This window comes from Electrona antarctica (genome assembly GCF_951216825.1).
Source record: "Electrona antarctica genome assembly, chromosome: 3".
Classification (NCBI taxonomy): domain Eukaryota; kingdom Metazoa; phylum Chordata; class Actinopteri; order Myctophiformes; family Myctophidae; genus Electrona; species Electrona antarctica.
The window spans coordinates 43100917-43125322 of NC_136808.1; the positions used below are offsets into that span (position 1 = coordinate 43100917).

Consider the following 24406-nt stretch of genomic DNA (forward strand, 5'->3'; position numbering starts at 1 on the left):
CACTGGAACATTTCATTTTTAAGACCAACATAATGGTATGTGAGACTAGGGCGAATTCCTACAGTGAAAATGTCTTTCATTCTGTGAGACTCAATTTTTAATCCTAGTTTAATCTGACGTGATAGTCTGGCAGCTGTCACTTTATCTTGTGTGCACATAGGAAATTGTGTGTGTGTGTGTGTGTGTGTGTGTGTGTGTGTGTGTGTGTGTGTGTGTGTGTGTGTGTGTGTGTGTGTGTGTGTGTGTGTGTGTGTGTGTGCGTGCGAGAGAGAGATTTGTTTTGATTGTATTGTTCCACTTTTTGCTTTGGCAATGTAGCCTTAACATAATGTTTTATCATGCCAATAAAGCCCTGAATTGAATTGAATTGAATTGAATTGAATTGAATTGAATTGAATTGAATTGAATTGAATTGAATTGAATTGAATTGAATTGAATTGAATTGAATTGAGAGTTATAGGTCGTCTGGTTGAAAAAAACGTAGGCTTTGATTGATTGATTGATTGAAAAATGTATTAACAGCTGGTTTGCAGAATTACAGTACATTTCAAGCACAAACTCAATACAAAGGCTGTTAACTGTGAGTGGACGACCCAATTAAGCATTACACTTGTTTCCAACAGGGTCCACCATGTTCAAATCATCAAAAACATTTAGAGACGTACAAATAGACACTTCTATATAGACAAAGGACAGAACAGGAATTCATCATAAAGGAGGTAAAAAAGGGAAAAGAAACATATACAGTGAGGGGAAAAAAGGGGTGGGCGGTGGGGGGGATTCACGTTCAGCTCCGTTAATTTGTTTGTTTTCCTTGGAGGAGCTGCGTTGGGTCCCCAAGTCGGCTCCGTGGCCGTACCTTGAGTTGGCTGTGTGGCCGTGACCGTCTCTTGTGTTGTCCTTGTGTGGTAGTAATTTAGTCACTACTGTGTTGTGACTAAATTACTAATGTGCTGAGAGCCTGCATGCCCTGAGTCGCTGAAACTAAACGTGCTCTGCATAACTGCATTGCTTGCGGTAAATCAAACCAAGTGGGATTGTGGGAATGGGATTTGTGCATTCATCTTTTGCTTCATGCAGTGGAATTTACACAACACCCTCTTGTCATTATCTGCACAACACCCTCTGAGGCTCTGGTCATACATTGTGTATCACATGAGAGACAGGCAGACAGCCATCTTCTATGAGCTGTTTACAGGACACTCTCAGTAAAAAACTCTAAGTAATAGTATTTTATTGTGTGGCGTGTGAAAGAAGGGTATCTCATTTATCTCTTTGTAAAGGCAGGCTGTGAATAACGGATCTTCCCTCAGCCAATCAAATCTCCTCGTGGTAGCACTGGCAGATTATTCAACCAATAGCAGCACTGCTAACTGAATTCTTAGCTCGTTGTCTCTCACCCCCCCCCCCCCCCCCCCCCTTGTCTCTACTCTCTGCTCGCTCACACACCACCACTTCTCACAGTCGCACCAGCCGTTAGCTAGCTAGCTTAGCTAGTGGGACAAGAGCTGTACACAACAACACTAGTTATTTTCTTTTCCTTTCATTTTGGGGGAGCACATTTATGTTTAGTTTGGATTGTGTTCACATTGCCAGTCGTCAGTGTGTCTCAGTCGAAGGTAAGCTTTGTGTTTAATTCTCGGTGCATCGCAGGAGGAGGGGGTGACAATGACACATGAATGATTCGTAAACAAACATATTGACAAGGATGAGAGAGAAGCATCTTCCTCCTGTTTGTGTTAGTACAGGTTTGCATTGCAACATTGAAGCCTGCGAATGTAGCCTGCTAGCATAGGAAATTAGGAACCACGCCCGAACACTAATGATGACACGTACAGTTTATAGAAAAGCCCCCAATTCTAACATTAAAATATATCCACTGACTAATCATTAGATTTGATGGCACATCCAGTTATTCCCAAATAGTATTGTTCTTTTATGTATGGTTGGTGAAACTAATTATACTGTACATTCATTTCATGTACGAACTGAATTCCTCCTTTTACCATAAAATAATAATAGAAAAGAAAATCACACCCGTGTGAAGTGAGGGGCGCTCTAGCTCTGTAAGATAGACACTATTATTATAATTATTATGTTTTTGGGGCTTTTTGCCTTCATTGACAGATTAACAGTAGTTTTGACAGGAAAGGGGGAGGTGATGGGGGGGACCGGGGAAGACACGGAACGTAGAAAAGGTCATCGGGATTGGGACTCGAACCCGTGACACGCTGTCAGTTTCAGTTTATTTGTATTTATAGTGCAACATCACCCCAAGGGGTCTCTGTGCACTTCACAGCAATACACAGCAAAAAAGCAGAAAACACAATAACAAGCATAATACGATACACATGGATGACATAAGTACCATGCGATAGGACACAGTTAAAGATAGGTAAAATGCGTTCAGAAAATCCATTAAAATAGCATAGGGTTTTAAAACCACGGTGAATATAGAGAGTATGCACATGATTTTCCCATCAGGACACGCCCCCCTCATCTAGGCAAAACATTGAGCAGCGTGTGTTGGAGTTGTTGGTGTTGGAGTTTGGAAGCGCTCGTTGGAAATCACTCAACCGTCCTGTGTACCACCTGTTTCTAAATGTCACATAATGCAGGAGGCAGCAAAATGTTGTGTTATTGAAAACAAGCACTTCCAAACTCTGACACTGCAGATGCAGGGCATTTCTTGACAGAAAGTAGCTCATAACGCTTCTATGGTGGATTTTTACGAAACAAAAACTTTGCAGATAGAAAGAGGATAATTCAAGCTTTTCGTACAGCTGCAATGATGGTGAGTTTAACATTGTTTAATGCAATCAGGCAGGACTTTTCTGTTTGGATGAATGGGCTGTCAAGGCCAGAAAGTAGTTTTTTGCCACTCAGTGGGTGTTCCCGCATAACTTCCAGGTACGATGATGTCACGCGCATACCCTCTAGTTTACTAGGATTACCAGCCTAGGTGCCTAGACCTCTCGGCCGGGCCAGGCCGACACTATTATTATTATTGTCTATTTGCTCAGACACTATGACGTAAAATTCTCCATTTATTGTCAATGGGAATTTAATAACTAAGTTTGTGGACGGTCACTAAAAGCTGGATATAGGAGGGGCTAGCGCCCCTCAAAAATAGAAAGAATTCTCCTCATGCACATCAGCCTACTCATTTATTCTCCCTATGTTCTATAATACTTTCCTTCCTTTAGATGCAGTTCATGCTGTTGTTCAGCCGGCAGGGAAAGCTGCGCTTGCAGAAGTGGTATGTGCCTCTGTCTGACAAGGAGAGGAAGAAGATCTCTAGAGACCTGGTCCAGACCATACTGGCCAGGAAGCCCAAGATGTGCAGTTTCTTGGAATGGAGAGACCTCAAGATTGTCTATAAGAGGTAAGGAAGTGATGCATATGTAGTGGTTCTAAAACGTTTTTTTAAGGACCCCAATAACTTTGAGTGTGTTCAAATGGAACTGAATAAGGGTCCATTTGGTACCAACTCAGAGTTACAGAACTGTAAAGATCCATTAGGAACCCTGATGGTCCCCGCACCCCACATTGAGAACCACTGGTGTAAGTTGTTCTTGCAGTGTCTCTGCTCTGTATAGATACGTGCCAGTGACTCATGCCAAAAATAGCTGCTCTACAAGCTCACAATGCATCACAAACTTGTAGATTTGCTATATATGTTAGGCACGTGGTAGGGATGCTCCGATTAGGTTTTTTGGGACCGATCACTGATTGTTCTTTTCATGATCGGGCCGATACCGATCTTGTGTGTAAGGGGAAAATTTGAATATTTCCAAAATGATTATGTCAAAACCCACGTCAAAAACTGTTACTGTGTGTGGGAAAAAAGCCCTTTGAATTGAATTGAATTGTGTGGGGAGGAAGGGGAGAATGTTTAGGCCTGTCACAAAGATGAAAAATGATATTATACATATATCTGATTGACATTATACCACTTATATAGTGTAATGTGTTTTGTCTCGAATCTTCTTCTTATGTTTCTGTCGTAGATATGCCAGCCTGTACTTCTGCTGTGCAGTGGAGGATCAAGATAATGAGCTAATTACTCTGGAAATCATCCACAGATATGTGGAGCTGTTGGACAAATACTTTGGCAGTGTGAGTCTTCTTTCAAGCGTAACCTGAACTTTTGTTAAAGTGAGCTTCACTGACTGTATGTCTATGGAGAAAAAGATTATCATAAATTAAGAACTTTTTTCTCTAATATGTAGGTAGGTAATACATTTTTCCTGGCTTAAAACCAGGGCCTTAGTGGTGACGCGACTCAATAATGTTCTTTATTCTATGGCTTTACTAGTAATTCCAGTTCTCTCCACATTTACATTTAGAACCTCAATGTTCTGGTCTACAAGAGTCTGCCGCAATGTTTTGTAGGCCACTCAATCTAAGCTAAAAAGGGGTGTGACCCAAAATTGCAATAGTAATCGTTCAAGGTTTTTTTTATGATCCTCAGGGTCATCCAAATAACATTAAAAATCACACCCGTGTGAGTTATCATACATCATCTCATTCCGGCCAATCACAATTTGCGTCCTCACCTTCGTCTTCAAATGTTTACACAAACACTCAAAGCTGGCCCTTCATTGTCAATGGCATTTAATGTTTGTGTTAGGACAATGTTTGTGTTTACACTATGGTTTACACACACCATCAAAACTGGACATAGGAGGGGCTAGCGCCCTTCAAAAATTGTAACTGAAATAATTAGTGGATCATGGTAAATTCAGGGGTTGAAAATTGGGGTGCCATTATTATGCTTTAAGTAGCATGTGGTGTGTCAAACTAGGGGTTTTTCATGATAATTAATCCATTGCAAGCATTAGTTTTTGCATGAAAAACACTCCTTGGGCTAAAAACGGCCATAGCCGTCATCACAAATCAACTGTGATGAGGTCATTACATTTGGGCAAGTGGCTATGGCCTAATTTAGCCAAAATAATAGCACCTGTACATTTCAGTGCAGGAAAAAAGATGTAATGGGGTATGTGGTGGTATGACTTCACAGGTATGTGAGCTGGATATCATTTTCAACTTTGAGAAGGCCTACTTCATTCTGGACGAGTTCCTGTTGGGAGGAGAGGCCCAAGAGACATCCAAGAAGAATGTGCTGAAGGCCATTGAGCAGGCTGACCTTCTTCAGGAGGTAAGGACTTGTTCTTCAAACATCTTGTTGGACAGGCCAGCTACTGCATTAGGCAAAGAGTAGGCATATATAGCACACTTGTGTCTAGTCTATAGAATTAATTAATAGTGAAGCTGATTAATCAGATTTCCTTCCTCTGTGCTTTTATGTTTTGCTTCCTGCCATCACTTGCGTATGTACTTTGTAACATAGAATGCTGCAGTACTCAATCAGTACCTTTCTCTTCCTTGTCGCTAACCCTTTTGCTAGGATGCCAAAGTAAGTGTTGTCCTCTTTAAGTGGCATGCATGTTTGTGTAGCTGTAGAGCTTTAGCCCGTAGCAGTTAGATGGAATCCCACTGTCAGTTATAACTGTTCATGTATGATATTGTTGCCTTTAAAAGGCCTATTTAAAGGAATAGGTCACCCAAAATGAAAAATCTGACATTATCTACTGACCCTGTCTCTCATCATGCTAGTGTATTTTTCTACATACCACACAGGGAGTTGGGAGGGCTGAAGTCAACAGTAGGTGCGTTTCCATAAAGCCTTTTTTTTGCGCATTAAGGTTCTTTCGCAAAATCTCCTGGATGGAAACACCTCAAAATGCGCATAAGTCTGCATTTTTCGCAAAAACACTTTTTCGCTAGAAGGTGGCGGATTTGGGGCTATATCGAAAAAGTGAAATGCGCAAATGGGTTATGGAAACACTTGCGGAAAATATTTCTAATTAGAAAGCATTGAACTCGCATTATATCGCTTTTAACAGTTGGAAAAGAAAAAAACACACGCGATGGTGAGTAGCCTAGAGTGGAGTGATCGAACGGGAGGGTGGGTGGGATGTGGATACATAAATTATTAAATTTACACACTCGAGTCTCGAAGCCTCTGTCTGCTGGCTGAGGCTCTTTTGCTCTCCCCGGTGAGGGCGTTCGCCGTTGATCATGAAGTTAGATCGGTGATATTTCTCCTAAACAGCTCGGAACGAAACGGACGAGAGGAGACTAGTCAAAATGGAAATGTACTGTCAAGTCGCAGGGCAGGCGTCCCGATCGTCCCTGTACTTTGAAAACGAAACTATACCAGCCCCTGTCTAGACAAAAACACACGCCTATTTATTTAACAGACAGCCTGTTTGAAAAACAGCCTGTCCCAGTGGCCCATCTGGACAGCGGACTTCATGCAGACCAACTTGAATAGCCTAAAAGAACGTCAAATGCACCGTGGTGAAGAACAAATCAGAGAAGTGTGTGTGTGTGTGTGTGTGTGTGTGTGTGTGTGTGTGTGTGTGTGTGACATGATCAAATAATCGTGTAAGATTATCCTGTAGTGTGTGATGCAGATGCTATCAGATTTCAGACATCAAACGGTAAAATAAATGTCAGATAATATGCGCCTCTCTGCGCGTCTCACTTGACTGGCAAATAGCGCCATCTAGGCCTACTGCTTATTTAATATCTCCAAAGAAGCGCATTTTGTCAGTGGATGGAAACAAGAAAAATACGCTTTTCTTTTTTCGAATTACTTACTTATTCGCTTCCTATTTTCGAAATGTTTTGATGGAAACCCACCTAGTGACCAGTTCTTTAGAGTTCCAAAATGGGCAACAAATGACCATAAACATACTACATACAATCTTAGTTAGGCTGAGGAGCCAAACCATCCCACTGCGAGTGGAAATGACTTACAGTAATTTACACCATTACTTAATGCACAGAACTTTACTAGAAAGGCAAAATCTCCCCCAAATGTTAAATGCAAATCTTCACTTCAATCTTCACCAAAAATATTCATGCCTGCGTGCTCACCATGACATCTGGTGTAAACACAGAAGTGGGAGGGAGTTTTTTTCTTCAGTAGTGTGCACTAAATTATATAAAAACTCTGTATTTCTAGTTCCTTGAGGTTGAGTGTATGACAATTCAAAAATAAATTGGGAGAACTATTCCTTTAATGTGAACTATTTATAAAAGATAATACCTCATTATCCTGACAGATTTATGAGCCTGCTTATAACCTATTTTTAAACCAGAGGTATTTTTTTTATATCATCGGTTAGCCTTAATTCATTTTGAAGCCTAGTTCATAATAGTACTTTATGAAACAGAAACCATCCACAAACTCTTCATGTATACAAAGTACATCTGTTTAATAAGAGCTTCACTATGTCCCTTTGTCCCTGCTCTTCCTCAACTGCAGGAGGCCGAGGCCCCACGGAGTGTTCTGGAAGAAATTGGTCTGACATAGATGCATTCCAACATCTTCTCACAACCCAGCATTGCCCCCTCCGAAGTAGATCTAGCCACCTCCAAGCCTTTGTCTTGTCTTTCTTGTTGTGTGTTCTAGTGTTGTACGTATCTAAACAGAAACTATTAACTATTCTCTAGTGTCATATGATGTGCCAATTATGGTGTTTGTCTCTCCGAGGTACCAGCTCAATCTATGGCTCCATTCTGTACAGTACACTCATACAAGCCTTCAAAAGGTCATGGAATACAATGTTGTGACATCGTGAAAAGTTCAGTATTAAGTTAAATTCATTCATTGTCATGCTTACTGATTGCAGAGTGTGTGTGGAACAGTTTACAAGACTTTAAGTCTAAAATATGTTTGATTTGTGAGATGATCGATTAGATATTCTTAATTGTGCTGTTGTAAACATACAGTAACAGAAGTGTACAGTATATGAACATCTCTGTTTTATCAGTGCATATATATGCTGCTCATCTTCACACACAATCATATGAATTAGTTAATTCCCCCTCAAAAACAGCAAGTAGCCTACGTTTGATTTTCCTTTAGATTTTTTTTGCCAATATTAATTAAATTCAAGATGTTTTTACTTCCATGTGATTCGTTAAGTTTACCAAAACAGATTGAATATTAAATTAAATCAGTATGGCCTTTTATGATAAATGTTTACTCGGAAACAGTAATGACTTTAAAGGACAACTTTAGTTTTTTTCAACCAAAGTTCATGTTTTAGGTTATTAGAGAAAGTAAAAGATGAGGATTTTTCCCCCCACCCATTTGCTGCTTTCTTTTGATTTAGCGATTTTAGCTATTATTGACAGGGGGCGGGGGCATTCGAACATGGGGCTAAATATGTATTTTTTATTACAATTTATAGCGATTTCTTTTTTATTATTTACTATAGTTCTACTAGACCCCATGAAATTACATCTGGCCACAAATGATCATGGGATCTATTGAATGTGAAGGGGGAGGTGACAAACTGACATTGAGCCTACGACACACAGTATGGCATCCCTAGTATCCCCCTTCACATTCAGTAGATCCTGTGATATTTTGTGGCTACCCCATTTACTGGGGTCTAGTAGGACTATAGTAAATAAGTGATAAATAAAAATATATATTTAGCCCCACTGTAAAAAATAGCTAAAACTACAGAATGCAGCAAATGAGAAGTTTAACATTCATCTTTTACTTTCTTTAACTGTTAAACATGAACCTTAAGTTGTTATTGGATTAGAATTTGCAACTCATTCAGTGCCACCTGGTGAACACCAGTTTTGGCCCTCTTTGCCACCGAAGCCCATTATAAATAAAAGAAAGAAAATGAAATTCTATTGTGCATGTAAATAATGTTAGAGCAGATTAGAGCAATTTTCAAAATATGGATATAAAAAAAAAAATAATATTCCAAAAACTCTCTGCCACCAGGGGGAGGCGTCCAAAGGCGTCCTGTGGCACTGAGACAGTGCAAATTCTAACCCAATAACATGACATTATGACCAAAGAACACTGTATATTTTGTTATCAATGGAAGATTCACTTTACAAAACCATTATAAGGGATTCTGAGCTATTAATCACAGGTCATTTGTTGTACTATTAGCTATGTTTTTGTCATGAGGTATAAAGTTCAGTTTAAATACTGTAAGTACACTTATTTCTTTATTTTTTTAATTTTAGATATAAAGACGATTCATGATGACCCAGACTAACAGTGTTTGATTTGCAGATGAGCTATTTTACAAGCGACAGAGCTTGTAGATGGACAATTTCCAGTGCACAGTACCCATGCATAAAGTATAAATTGGGCTTAAACTTGACTGTATGGTTATCCCTGGCTGTCCGTTTCATTGATGTCAGTAATATTTCTGCTTATAAAAACACCAAAATACATCAGGCTCAATTTGTAATCAATCATTCGATCCTTTTCAGGCAATCATCTAGCAATTAGTTTAATTTTTGGCAAAAAAAAAACTGGACTTATTTCCGCTGACTTCTGATTAAATAAATGTACACAAACTGAAAATGTGGCTGTCACATTTTTTTCAGTGCCTAGACATAACCTCACGTCACCAGGCTTTCCACCTCCGTCTGTTTCCAAATCACTGTCTGATCCGGTCTAGATTGGATGGTAAAAGGAAAAAGTCTTTCGTCGCTTTGTTTTTAGTGTTGCCAGTTACAAGTTGGAATAATTGGATATACCAAATTATTCCAAGACGTACTTGAAAAAACATGCCGGATTCATACGCCGCGTCTAGCCCAAACATTTAGACTCTCGTAGAGGTTTTTTTGGATTCTGACGAATCTCTCAACGAGAGTCTAAACGACGAGGTCCCCTTTAAGAGGGCACGGGTTTACGTGTCTGCCTCAAAATCACTCTTACCTTGTACAAATGCAAAATCTAAAAATAGAAAAAGATTGCCCCACATGTCCGGTGGGTGTGCGGGAAACAATTACTTCCGTAGCGACCGTAGTTTTCAATAAAAAAAATATTTTAATCCACTCCGTCCATACTCCTCCATTGTAAATGCGCAACAGAACATTGGCCGCGCCCCTAGTGGCCAGGGTTCTGTTGCGCATTTACAATGGAGGAGTATGGACGGAGTGGATTAAAATATTTTTTTTATTGAAAACTACGGTCGCTACGGAAGTAATTGTTTCCCGCACACCCACCGGACATGTGGGGCAATCTTTTTCTATTTTTAGATTTTGCATTTGTACAAGGTAAGAGTGATTTTGAGGCAGACACGTAAACCCGTGCCCTCTTAAAGGGGACCTCGTCGTTTAGACTCTCGTTGAGAGATTCGTCAGAATCGAAAAAAACCTCTACGAGAGTCTAAATGTTTGGGCTACGCCGCGTCAAGGCTTTTATTGGGTAGGCCTTAAAAAATGACGATGCCCTTGATCACGGGGAATTTGGGTACTTCTGATTCCGGTTTGTGGTTTCCTGATGTGCATGATGACTACTCTATGCTACAAACCAAGAGGAGAATTAGCAAGAGAGGCCAACTTTGCTTACTTCCTGTATCTGCGTGAGGTGGGCGGTAACATTATTAGGAGACAGGAAGAATGTTGGAGTCTATTCATTTCCAATGGGAGAGTGAACGTGAACACAGCTTCTAAACCATTCCTTAACTCCATGGTCACTGAACTAAATACTGGACCAAATCATCACAAGGCACACAATATTTACAAGATATTCATAGTAAAATGGCTTCTTTTAGCGAGACAAACCAGGAGAAAATCTACTTTGTTAATGACATTTCTTTATCCCAGCAACAAACTCTCGCGAGATTTGAGATGAGTCCGGAAGCCTCTCTGTCCATCTGCAATTTCACGGACAACACATAGGGGGCTCTGACCCCATATTTAAGATGATATGTGAATATTATAATGTGAAATGAATGGACCTATTTAAAACGATTAGAAATGATCCTTATGTGCCCAAATTAGAGCTGGCATACTTGGTCTGCATATTGAGACAGGCAGATATGTAGGAGGATAGATTATGTAGTCTGTGTGATCTAAAGGAAATTTTTATTGTCCATTCTACAACTCTATTAGGGAGATACTTTTTAATGAGATAGATCCAAATCATGAATTTATATGGTTGGAGGACTTCGAGAAACTAAAACGACTATTTCAAAAGTACACCTTGTCAGTTGTTTTCAATGTACTTTGTTAAATGACTTGTCAGTGTTGTTGTCTTCTTCTTCTATCGGGTTTCATGGCGGTCGGCAAACCTAAATGGTGCATTACCGCCACCTACTAGACTGAGTGTGGAAACAGTGTTGTTGTCAGGGGGGGAGGGTGGAGGTCGGGGAGAAGCAAACCACGCCTACTATATTTAGGAGACCATTTGTAGGCTTTGTGTACCATTTCGCCTCTAGTGGCTCCAATGAAGTTGGCCCATCTTCATACATAAACCATCTTTGCTACAAATCAGTGACTACAACATGGCGTACTTAAGTTACCATCCGCTCCTGACGGATCATAAACCCGAAAAGGAATGCATCCCAGGCTACTATAGGCCTATTATTTTAACCCTATTCAGAATACAACACTTCAATTTCAGGTTTATTTATTTTGTATTTACACATGTACAAAATATGAAACGGAAAACTATCTTGCAGGCAGATTCTACCACAATAAAGTTCTGCACAATTATTGCCAAATAAGGGAGGAGTTGAACCCAGTCTACTACAACACAATTGCTATGATGAAACATGGTCAGTTGCACAGGTTTACAATGAAAATAACTACAAGTCAGAAGTAGCAACGTCCCCATTTTGAGCTACTTCATTTGGGACCACTGAGTGAGATGGAATATTGACTTCCGGCGCAGACATGGTGTCAGTGTTGGTGTCACCTCTGGAGTTCACAACCACATCTCTGTTCTGAACCAGCTCGACTTCATCCACCTCTTCACCAGGACTTGCTGCAGGATGGTTCCCTTCTCCTTGTTCTTCTTCCGACTCGTCTGATGAAGCAGGCCCTTCGGGTGAACGGCTTTTCTTCTTTTTGTGCTTTTTCTTGCTCTTCTTGCTCTTTTTGGAGTGTTTATGGCGACGGGGCGTGTGGGTGTCGTCAGGGGTTTTGTCCTTCCTATCCGACTTCTTTGGACTACTTTCACTACTCTGCTTCCCTCTCTCCCTGTGTGTACTTCTGCTCCTGGACCTGTCCCTCGCTCTCTCCATTTCACCAGGGACCGTTTCACTCTGTCTATCTCTACTTCTGCTCCTATGCTTGTCTCGATCCCCGTCCTTATTCCGGTTATGGTGGTCTCGCTCTCGATCTCCACTTCTGCTCCTTGACCTGCCTCTCTCTCTACTCCTGCTCCGATAGTGCTCTTTCCTGCTGCTAACTGACCTGGACCAGGATGACCTGTTGTCCGCTCTCTGGTGATGAGATGCTCTGCTGTCTCGACTCCTCTCCCTGCTCCTACTGCGACTCCTGTGTCTCTCACCTCCTCGCCTGCTATAAGAAGACCTTTCCGACCTCGGGGGGCTTCTGCTCCCGTTCCGTTGTCTCCAGGATCGTTCTCCGCATCGCTCCGAGTAGCGCCCAGCTCTGTACGACCCCTCACCGCCACGGTCTGGTGACATGTGTAAATCCCGATCGGCCTCCCAGAATTCATTGCCTGGGTTACGAAATACGTGCAGGAAGTTGCAGTGTTTGCCTTTTGGGCACTTCTGTCTGTCAAACAACCCTAAAAAACACGCAAGATGCTAGTTATTGGTGTGTATATGTATAATCACCATGCATCTGATCCAGTCAAATTTCCCATTTCCAACTTATGTCACATATAATCAACAACAGTAATTTAAGTAGTAAAGCACTTTGCATACAAAGACATGCAGCTCAAACTGTATTACAGTTTAAGTAAAGATGAAGACATAGGTTAAAAAGAAATGTAACAAATAACAATTGAAATGAAGTAATTGAAAATTAAGTAGTATAGCAAGGATACTATCAAAATGTAGGACATGGGTAAAGAAAAGAATAGGGTAAAAATATATACCGGTAATTTACTGTAAAACAACAAAAAGAAACAATTTCTGACTTTCAGAAGAATAACTCACCACATATAGCATTTTTCCAGCGTGTAACAGGGCACATCTCACAATGAAGCTGTTTCCCTGCATAGTATCTCCCATTGAACTTGACAAAGGCATCTCTACACTGCTCCTCCCTTAACGAAAACAAGACAGAGAATGGGTTTTATGCAAATGTATATAATTGTATTGTAAAAATTAACATCAATAGTAAAAGAGTTGGAAGTTGGCTTACGTGTCAAACTGGACATAAACATTTCCTCTCAAGTGTGGTTCAAAGTTGCAGCTGACCTAAATAAATATACAAAAATAAAAGATACAGGGCATATTTCTTCCACATAATTTCTTAATGAAATACATAAAGAAATGTGTAGTGTTTTCCCAAAACGGAAATCGTGTTTCACATCGTTTTGGCGGGGAATATTTTTTCCACATAATTTATTAATGAAATATATGAACAAATTTGTAGTGTTTTCCTAAAACAGAAATCTTGTTTCACATCATTCTCACGTTACTGTGTCTTCTTACCTTAAACTGACGCACCTTGCCGACACTTTTGAACTCTGGTAAGACATCATGGTAGAACTCCAGGAAATACTCCTGGAGATCTTCCTCACTGTGCTCCAAACATGCATCTGTGTCATAGTCGTCACGGCGACACTGCTCCATGCCAAACGTCACAAACATGGCACGGATCATCAGAGTAGGGCTGGATGCAGGTTGGGCATGCTTACGAGAACACCTGCAGAACAACAGCAGTGTAGTTTACGCTTGTTCAATAATTGTTTTTCCATACTCACAATTTTTCAGTAAAGAAGAATCACGTTTTCTTTAGTGGAATTATCGTCCAAAATGTTTATTTCTAAATTACAAACATCAACGACAACACTAGAAAAATGACGACAGTCATATTATCATATCCGCCCCGTTACCCGGGGCGGCTCAGGGGTAGAATACCCGGATGGTAACCGCAAGGTTGCTAGTTCGAACCCGGCTCCCCCAGAGTTAGTGTCGAAGTGTCCTTGAGCAAGACACTGAACCCCTAATTCATCCTGATGTGCTGGTTGGTGCCTTGCATGGTTTCCGCCGCCATCGGTGTATGAATGTGTGTGTGAATGGGTGAATTGAAGCACAATCTATGTAAAGCGGCTTGGATAAAGGCACTATATAAATGCACCATTTGGCATTTACCCGTTCTTATCACCGGCACCGTTCACTGTCTGTGACTAAGTTTCATCCAACAGCGCATGAGATAATTTAACGTAGATTAAATTGCTTGTTCAGCAAGCAACCCATCCCATTCACCCAACGGCGAATAGGACAGCAGCTGTCCCATTCACCGTTCAGACGATGGGTTGCTTGCTGTCCCATTGGCTTAGAGGTAGCCTAGAGACGAGGCAGCCAATCAGGACTAGGTTGTCGAAGCCAACACGATAGAAAATAGACCAGCTGTGCTTCACAGCAGCTGTGGTAAAAAGTATGAATGTCATTAAATAAAACAAAAATAAAAACCCTAAATGTACCTGTCTCCAAATCGACATGCTCCTGTCTTGAGGAAGAAGGGGCAGTTGGCTATGTCCCTTTCGGTTCCATAGTTTACAGAGTTCTCTTTCACTGGAGCCTCAGGATTCATCCATGGACCTCCATTCTCTAGCTACAAGCAAGTACATAGTGATTTCATAATTATTAAGGTGGCATCTCCATGTTTCCTTTTCCACAAAGATTGACATCTGTGTTTTAAATAGTTTGGTTTCAATTGTAAATGTTCCTGATTCCACTAAAATCCACAGCGGATTCTGTGCAAAAATGTTAAAATAATAACAAAATAAAAAATGACAACAAAGGAATAATACAGCAAACAGTGCAAAAGCAGGAGTATTAGTACCTGACTCTCAGCCTGGTCCAACATTTTCTGAACAGCCTCCTACAAATGGTGTAAAGACACGGCTAGTGAAAAATGTGTAGGGGTCAACATGGCATATCTGTTACTGCACGTTAAGATTACATTCACGAGTACTGTGGAACAGGAAAAGGCACCATTTCTGTTTCAGGAAGTTAATAGACAACAGAGTTAGACACTTGGGAGTTGTTCACAAAGAACCACTTGTAAAAGATACATCCATGTCCTGAGAGTTGAGATGTTGATGGCAAGAGTGTTTCTTTTTGTGTAAATCTTAGTTAAGGAAAAAGATGGATGTTTATGCTCTCAGTCAAGGAAAAGAGAATAGTGTATAAGGCAATAACATTTATGACAACAAAAACATATATATTCCCCATAATAGAGCTTTAAAGACTGTTCATACTAGTAATTATGGAGTTATGCTAATCATTTAAATCTCATGAAAAGTCCACTGGGTCAAAGCAGAAGAGGATATATATCTCATTGTTTCTATCCTCCAGGAGCCCGTTTCACCTCTCTCTCTCTCTTCTCCTGTTGCTTTTGTTCTCTGTCATCCTCTTCTTTTTTCTGCTGTGCCTCCCACTCCTCTTTTATCCTCCGCTGTGAACACAAGGGAAAGTGGAGGTGGTGAAAGCAATGATCATCTTTTTTCCTTTTTTTATTTTTTACATACGGACAAATTGTGACAATGTAAACAAAACCTACACATCAAAGACAAAACGTCTTTGATGTGTAGTGAGAAGATCTACATTACCTCCTCCTCCTCTTTTCTCTGCCTGGCAGTCTCCTCCCTATCATGCCTGAGAGTAAACTCCTCCTGTGCGAGCCTTTCCCTTTCCAGCCAAACCGCATGTAGCCTCTGTCTGTGAAGATGTCAACATAACAAGGTTATCTGCATCAGTGGTTCCCAAATATTTTAATTTCAAAGGACACCCATAACTCTGAGTGTACAAATGGAACCATGGTTCCATTTATACACTCTGAAGGTGGCCTTACACTAGCCGATCTGAAATCTGATAGCACCACACACTACAGGATAATCGGAGCGGGGCAGAGCAAATATCAAACATTCTTGATGTTGATCGGGTCGATCCCGATCGCGCTTTGAGCGGTCGGGCACCCCCTGAGCGTCAAAAATCGGCTAGTGTAAGGCCACCTTTAGTTACAGTTCTGTAGGGCAGTGTTTCCCAACCTTTTTTCTGCCAGGGCACACTTTTCATAGCTAAAAAATCCCAGGGCACACCTAGATGCGGGGGGGGGGGGGGGGGGGGGGGTATGATATACTTTTATACTGTGTATAAAAGTATATCACACATACTGTGTATGTGTATATATATATATATATATATATATATATATATACTTTTTACACACACACACACACACACACACACGCAGCTGCTACAATGTATTTGTAACCAGAACAAAATATTTGCTCTCATATACACAAGATGGCTAGTTTTATATATTTAACAAATATATTTTAATATTAATATATTTTATTTCCTGACCTACCAATGCGAACACAAATGCTTCCATCACGTCACGCATTATCAACAAAGTTTGAGTCAGTGGCAGTGCACACACATAAAGTCTCCACTGCTAGTGTCTGTGTGACACGCTGAATCACATGTGTTTGTTCACCGCAGCCAGGCAAGAAAGACTTCTCCCTAAAGTTTCCATAAAGTTCACTTGAAAGTTACGTTTGAGAAACTTATAATTATGAATTTACGGTATGACAACAGCGAACGTGAAACATGAAGGACTGGCTACTCTGCTTGTCTCTCTTTATTGTTGTGAATGTCGTCTCGTCTGCCGTTACATGCAGTGCAGTTCAGTTCAGCTGTATGTAGCTCTGCCCCGGCGATTTGTAAGCCCACCACACCCGCTTTTGCAACACAATGTGGGCTTGTAGGTCAGCTTAAAAGATCGACACCAGCAAAAAGCAGGCTCCACATGATCAACTCACAACGCGTTTTGCATAGTTTCAACTGCCCGTGTGAACGCACCAGCAGGAACGCACTGAAAGCCTGGTGACGCGAGGTTAGGAATGCACAGAGGCAAGCGGTGTTTTTTGATACAGTACGTGCCAGGCGAGTAGGTGATCTCCTCATGTAAACAAAGCCACACATTAGCATTTCTATGGCAGAGGGTCGTTATACTGGTGGGGATGGGCAACAATGATGCAAATTGCAACAACGGATCGCATGGCCGCCCACTGAGCCCTGCAGTATCTATTGCTGTCTGGGGAGGGTCGGAGTTAATTGTTTTCAATTTAAACGAAAATAAAAGCCTGGGTACCGAGGCTACTTCTGTTCAAATCAAACGGCACACCTGGCCATTTCAAACGGCACACTAAAGTGCCGCGGCACACAGGTTGGGAAACACTGCTGTAGGGGTTCATCTGGAAAATGAACACAAAAGGTCTCTGGACCACACTTTGAGAACCACTGAGTATGAAACTGTGCATGAAATTCGTTAAAACCTACCTTTCCTTTTCAGCAGCCTCTTCCTCATCGACTGCATCGCTTTCTTCATCTTCTTCACCTAAAGGTTGTTACCAAGACAGTGTTACATCAACTGTTGTTCATCAACCATATATCTATTTACATACAACTTGATATAACTCATAAAGTCCATACCTTGTCCTCTGGCTCGGGCCAAGGCTTGCCGTTTGCGTTTCCGCCTCTCTTTCTTCAAAAGAGCCTTGCGTTGCTTTTGGCTGAATTGGCTGAATGGAAGATAAACTTATGTTAGTTAGTTTCATTTATTGTCCACAATGTCTTCGGTCACATAACAGTAACAACAAAACAGCACTTACAATACACTAACACTTACAATTATCTTGATGGCAAAAAGCAGGACAACAGTGACAAATACATTAAAACTCCCCTCTCTCCCTGCCCCTCTCTCTCTCATTAGCAGGCAACAGTGCAGCACTATCTCTCTCTCTCTCTGTGTTTCTGGCACAACAGCGCCACTTTTAAGGAATTGAACTAGAGGGAAGTAGTTCGAACTAGGGGTCAATTGCTATTTTGTATTTTGACAGCTTTTTTCCGAAGTACTTAATTGTTTCTGTCTCTTCTCAATGATTTTTGAGGCTAGGTTCACTATTCGCTGCAGCTTGCTTCTTCCTTTTAAATTAAGATTGGCATACCACATTGTCATGTTAAAAATCAAGATTCCCTCTATCAGGTTCTTATAGAATATAGACCATAATATAGACCATAATATGCTTGCTCACTCTAAAGGAGTTGAGCTTGCGTAGTAGGTGGAGGCGTTGGTTATAGGAAACTTGGATTATGGCAAAAAGGTGTGCTTTTTGAGTCCATCATCTTAAACATTAGGAAGCAATTCTTAGTCACAATTTTAAGTGAAAGTAGTTCTTCAACAAGGGGTCCAGGTCAGGACCTCTCGGGGGTCTTCAGTTACTACAGGGAGGCAGCAACATTTTGTCCGATATAGGGACATTGATTGTTTCTTCCTTTTTTAAATTAAAATGTGTAGTCTGAAACTACACATTGACATGAATCCACCATTAGCAAAGATAATGTTTAAACAAACAAAAAATAATGATTATGAACTGACAAATGACTCCATGAAGCATCACTTGGACACAGACAACCATATGTACTAAAAATAACGACTTGTATTGTGGAATACTTCCTCTCTCAAATGTAAACAGATGAGACACTCAGGTAAAGTATTTGGCGGGCGAGCTTTGTGAGCTTCTTATCAAGTCGTTGTCTTGGATAAAGACTATCATAGTTGATATATTTGATAAAATACACGATAGTCTTGATCCAAGGCTAATCAAGTTGCAACTTAATTGCATAGACGGCTGTCTCAAAAATATATGCAACACAAAACTAAGTACATCAGTGTACTTAGTACGACACGTGCGTAAAAAGCGATTTTAAATACCACTAACCTCAATGATGAAGCAGAGGCCAGCGAAGCCATAGATGATGCCATCCGAACAAGAAGGCTAATGATAGCTATGATAGCTCGGCGGTAATGATTTAACACCACTGCATCCGCATTTAGTTGAATCTCATTAAGTTTAATATCGCATTCTTATGACCTTAATTCAAATATATGTAAACTCCGTTTAGGCCTGTGTACGTTCGTTATGTTATTATTAACATGCAATGCATGGTGATTATGTTTGTTAGCTGCACGAGTGGTGCACACTAGTGTTACTGTTACTGTTGTTGTTCTTCCACAAGAGCTGAGGAAGGGGTGGAGCAAATACCAAGTGCTTCCGGTTCATAACTGAGGTTTGATCCAAGAGGAGAATTAGCAAGAGAGGCCAACTTTGCTTACTTCCTGTATCTGCGTGAGGTGGGCGGTAACATTATTAGGAGACAGGAAGAATGTTGGAGTCTATTCATTTCCAATGGGAGTTTTTTTTTTTATTGAAAATGTTATTAACAGTTTGCAGAATTACAGTACATTTCAAGCACAAACTCAATACAAAGGCTGTTAACTGTGAGTGGACGACCCAATTAAGCATTACACTTGTTTACAACAGGGTCCACCATGTTCAATTCATCAAAACATTTAGAGACGTACAAATAGACACTTCTATATAGACAAAGAACAGTACAGGAATTCATCATAATGGAGGTAAAAAGGGAAAAGAAACATATACAGTGAGGGGAAAAAGGGGGGGGCGGTGGGGGGGGATTCAGATTTTACGGGGGCCAGTTTCGAATTGCAGCCATCCGTAGGTGCCCTTTGAGAGCGGTTTTGAAGGAGTCAAGGGATTCGCATGTCTTAATGATTGTTGGTAGGGCGTTCCACATTTTGGTGGCATAGGAGCGAAAATAATTTAGTCCCTTGTTTGTGCCGAATCTGGGTTGAACATGATTCGTTGCACTCCCTCTGGTGTTGTGGGTGTGGACTTCGTTAACATTAAGGAAGTATCTACACAGGTACATGGGTATCTTGGTGGAGTATCGAATCTTGTGGACCAGACCCATTGCAAGATGCTGTACTCTGTCGCCGACCCTAAGCCATGCCAGTCTGTCAAAGTGGGCAGGGGTGAGGTGGGTTCGGGGGGTGAACGTGAACGTGAACACAGCTTCTGAACCATTCCTTAACTCCATGGTCACTGAACTAAATACTGGACCAAATCATCACAAGGCACACAATATTTACAAGATATTCATAGTAAAATGGCTTCTTTTAGCGAGACAAACCAGGAGAAAATCTACTTTGTTAATGACATTTCTTTATCCCAGCAACAAACTCTCGCGAGATTTGAGATGAGTCCGGAAGCCTCTCTCTGTCCATCTGCAATTTCACGGACAACACATAGGGGGCTCTGACCCCATATTTAAGATGATAATATGTGAATATTATAATGTGAAATGAATGGACATATTTAAAACGATTAGAAATGATCCTTATGTGCCCAAATTAGAGCTGGCATACTTGGTCTGCATATTGAGACAGGCAGATATGTAGGCACGGTTGAGGAGGATAGATTATGTAGTCTGTGTGATCTAAAGGAAATTTTTATTGTCCATTCTACAACTCTATTAGGGAGAGACTTTTTAATGAGATAGATCCAAATCATGAATTTATATGGTTGGAGGACTTCGAGAAACTAAAACGACTATTTCAAAAGTACACCTTGTCAGTTGTTTTCAATGTACTTTGTTAAATGACTTGTCAGTGTTGTTGTCTTCTTCTTCTATCGGGTTTCATGGCGGTCGGCAAACCTAAATGGTGCATTACCGCCACCTACTAGACTGAGTGTGGAAACAGTGTTGTTGTCAGGGGGGGAGGGTGGAGGTCGGGGAGAAGCAAACCACGCCTACTATATTTAGGAGACCATTTGTAGGCTTTGTGTACCATTTCGCCTCTAGTGGCTCCAATGAAGTTGGCTCATCTTCATACATAAACCATCTTTGGGTTTGATCCTGAAATCATAACATTTAAATATTTATGTAACAATAATGTAGATGTGTGATTCAGGGAGTGGTCGAAAACTACAGAAGTAAAGAAGTAATTTTGTTATATGACTGTCTTGCTAAAGATAACCGATTTTCGATTGAAATGAAGTGTTTTTTGGCAAGTGATGCATCACACACATTCCATATGGTAATTTTTCATCCATGAAAACAAAAAGCCTAGATATGCTGAATGCTTCTAGACATTTTTCTGTAATGTACATTTTAAGAAAAAAATGTTTGTTTAAATTGTTTGATAGCTGATTTACATGGTGACCAGTCAAATAGAAACAGTACATCTGAAATCACATCTCTCTCTGTGTGTGTGTGTGTGTGTGTGTGTGTGTGTGTGTGTGTGTGTGTGTGTGTGTGTGTGTGTGTGTGTGTGTGTGTGTGTGCGTGTGCGTGTGCGTGAATGTCTGTCTGGAGAATAGGAGTGCCAGATCACGATGCCTGGAAAGGAGCAGTATGCATCATATTCCCACGAAAGACAATATTCCTGGATCGAGAGACATCCTTCCTCCCAACAACAAATAGGCCTAAGGTTTTATGAAATGCATGCTGGCTAGAATGAATCCTTCCGTGGTTAGTAGATGCTGATATTTTGTCCCACAAGCAAAAAGCATATATTAACAGGCAAGGTATGAAGAATGAGCATGTGTTCTGCCTTAAAACAGGGATAGATTATTTCAAACACAAGTTATGTAGACTACTTAGTCTTCCTTGATTTTAGAGATGCATTTGGGACTCTTTGTCATGATGTTATGATCAGGTGACTTCAGGAAATAAAACTACCTCAAGTGTATATTGACATAGTGAATGACATTTGGGTAATCTGTGGGAAACTCACACCTGACTCAACCTATACCACTTAAGACAGGCATTAAGACTGGAGTGCAGTGAATTTCATAATTCCCACCAACCAGTGGTTAAAGTGGTTATGTCTGTATTTCCCCCCAGTGTGATTTGCCCTAACCCAGTACAGGGCTATACAGGTGATCATATCCAGTTGGCTTCCATCTCGAAAGTGATGGAAAAAATAGTCTATGAACAGGTTGAAAAGTATCTTGCCACTAATAAATTATTGTACGAGTTCCAATCTGGCTTCAGAACATCCCACTCCACTGACACATGCCTTCTCTATTTGAGCGACCACATCAAACAAGAGGTGGACGCTGGCAAATACTGCGGCATGGTCATGCTGGACCTCCAAAAGGCTTTTGACACCGTGAACCACTCCATACTGGTTAACAAGCTAAAAGCAATTGGTTTCGATAGCACATCAGTGAGCTGGATGCAATCCTACCTGGAGGGGAGAGAACAGATGGTGGAAGTGAACGGAACACTGTCCCCCCCCCTCCCAGTGAGCTGTGCGTTCCACAAGGAAGCATACTAGGGCCTCTACTGTTCCTAATATATGTAAACGACATGACTTCAGCTTGTGACTGCAACTTGTTCCTGTTCGCAGATGACTCAGCACTGCTGGTCTCAGGCAGGGACAAACTGCAGGTTGAAAATGCCCTCAGCTCTGAACTCGGTAGAATCTGCACCTGGCTCGCTGATAACAAACTATCTTTACACCTGGGAAAAACTGAATCCATTCTCTTTGGCTCTATTAGTAATCTCAGCAAGGCAAATGGCTTCTTGGTTAGAGTGGGTGACAATGTTATCACACGTAAAGATGAAATTACCTACCTAGGTTCCATCCTGGAGGCTAATCTTTCCGGTGATAAAATGGCCACCAACGTAATCAAAAAAGTCAACCATAGAACAAGATTCCTCTACAGGATCTCCTCACTGGTCAACAAAAACACCTTGAAGACCTTAACAGGAGCCCTTGTACAGGGTTTCTTTGACTATGCATGCACCTCCTGGTACCACAGCACCTCAAAGGCCCTTAAAACCAGGCTCCAGACTTCCCAAAACAAACTGGTCAGGCTCCTACTTGATCTAGCCCCCCGAACCCACCTCACCCCTGCCCACTTCGACAGGCTGGAATGGCTTAGGGTCGACGACAGAGTACAGCATCTTGCAATGGGTCTGGTCCACAAGATTCGATACACCACCAAGATACCCATGTACCTGTCTAGATACTTCCTTAATGTTAACGAAGTCCACACCCACAACACCAGAGGGAGTGCAACGAACCATGTACAACCCAGATTCGGCACAAACAAGGGACTAAATTCTTTTCGCTCCTATGCCACCAAAATGTGGAACGCCCTACCAACTGTCATTAAGACATGCGAATCCCTTGACTCCTTCAAAACCGCTCTCAAAGGGCACCTACGGATGGCTGCAATTCGAAACTGGCCCCCGTAAAATCTGAATCCCCCCCCCCCCCCTTTTCCCCTCACTGTATATATTTATTTTTCCTTTACCTCCTTTATGATGAATTCCTGTTCTGTCTATAGAAGTGTCTATTTGTACGTCTCTAAATGTTTTGATGATTTGAACATGGTGGACCCTATTGGAAACAAGTGTAATGCTTAATTGGGTCGTCCACTCACAGTTAACAGCCTTTGTATTGAGTTTGTGCTTGAAATGTACTGTAATTCTGCAAACTGTTAATACATTCTTCAATCAATCAATCAATCAATCCAGTAATTCATGAGAGAAGGAGCGGAGGAAATTGGTGGTACCACCCCAAAAACCATTGTAAAGAACATGCCCTGATTTCAGAATAGCCACAAAATGCATATGGGTGTTCTCCCTTCATGAGACATACTCTTAACAAGATAATGGAAAGAACAAGTTAACATCATCATGTCCGAGTGGGATGGGTGTACCCAGTGTCATGGATACATAGCAGGATGTGAATAACATCCCTGTCATTATTCAGCATGATCGATAGATGGGATATCTATCGAGCATGCTGAATAATGACAGGGATGTTAGGGAGCTGGCTAGATAGATCTTCCTTACTCCTTGATTTGAGGAGACGCAAGATCCCGTTAGCCTGGGACAAACTGGACACTTGCTCCTGGGCTTTGGAGTTTCATCAGACTGGCCGGACTTGAACGATCTGTGTCCAAGCTGGTGTGTCCCTGGAGTGGGTGCGGTCTGACTCTGCCCGTCTCTGAAGACATAATAACTGACCCCCTCCTTAAGAGCAACAGTGACCTACAGTGGACAGTGACACACTCACCTGTTGACACCTACAGGTGCCTGGCGGATCCTGTTGGATCCGTTTTCAACATCAGCATCAACACTGGACTGGATTTAAACTTTCATTCCAATGAAATAATTTTATGCAAATAAAGTTAAACCATAGTTTAAAAGATGCATGTTTCATTCCTTAATTTCCATGGACCACTTTTTAAGTAACGCCAACATAATGCTCATACCAAATGCATGTGGCTGCTATAGACACATGCATGCTGTAATGTGACCTTGTACACAGGAAACCTTAGTGTTAATTCCATACTTCACTAGTTAGGCTTGAAGTGCAATGAATAGCATTTATCATCATGTCATGTATATTGTAACGACACAAGTGTGGAAGACGGATATCAAATAGAATTATGGTGGATCTGCTGAGGCAATGTGGCTGTTTAAATCTAATATCAGTTGATCTTGTTTTCTACTAAGCT

General features: G+C 41.1%; 2 protein-coding genes across 3 annotated transcripts; one reads left to right on the top strand and one right to left on the bottom strand.

The window, feature by feature from the left end:
• The first annotated feature begins 1435 nt into the window (after positions 1 to 1435).
• On the top strand, positions 1436 to 9301 carry LOC306920066 (AP-1 complex subunit sigma-2). The gene is made up of 5 exons (XM_079496681.1): positions 1436 to 1619; positions 3207 to 3385; positions 4011 to 4119; positions 5027 to 5164; positions 7343 to 9301. Exons 2-5 carry the CDS (start codon positions 3207 to 3209, stop codon positions 7388 to 7390), a joined length of 474 nt encoding a protein of 157 aa, XP_079352807.1. The 5' UTR covers positions 1436 to 1619; the 3' UTR covers positions 7391 to 9301.
• A 2161-nt stretch (positions 9302 to 11462) lies between these two features.
• On the bottom strand, positions 11463 to 19048 carry zrsr2 (zinc finger (CCCH type), RNA-binding motif and serine/arginine rich 2). 2 transcript variants are annotated; one of them, XM_079496455.1, is made up of 11 exons: positions 18785 to 19048; positions 17496 to 17575; positions 17343 to 17400; positions 15608 to 15716; positions 15367 to 15453; positions 14839 to 14877; positions 14477 to 14607; positions 13482 to 13695; positions 13189 to 13244; positions 12981 to 13090; positions 11463 to 12607 (listed from the first exon to the last, which is right to left on the bottom strand). In XM_079496455.1, the coding sequence occupies exons 1-11, from the start codon at positions 18826 to 18828 to the stop codon at positions 11658 to 11660; spliced, it is 1878 nt and encodes a 625-aa protein (XP_079352581.1). In that variant the 5' UTR covers positions 18829 to 19048; the 3' UTR covers positions 11463 to 11657. The 2 variants fall into 2 exon arrangements, with proteins under 2 accessions (XP_079352581.1, XP_079352580.1); XM_079496454.1 differs by having other exon boundaries at positions 17496 to 17584.
• Between the last annotated feature and the right edge of the window lie 5358 nt (positions 19049 to 24406).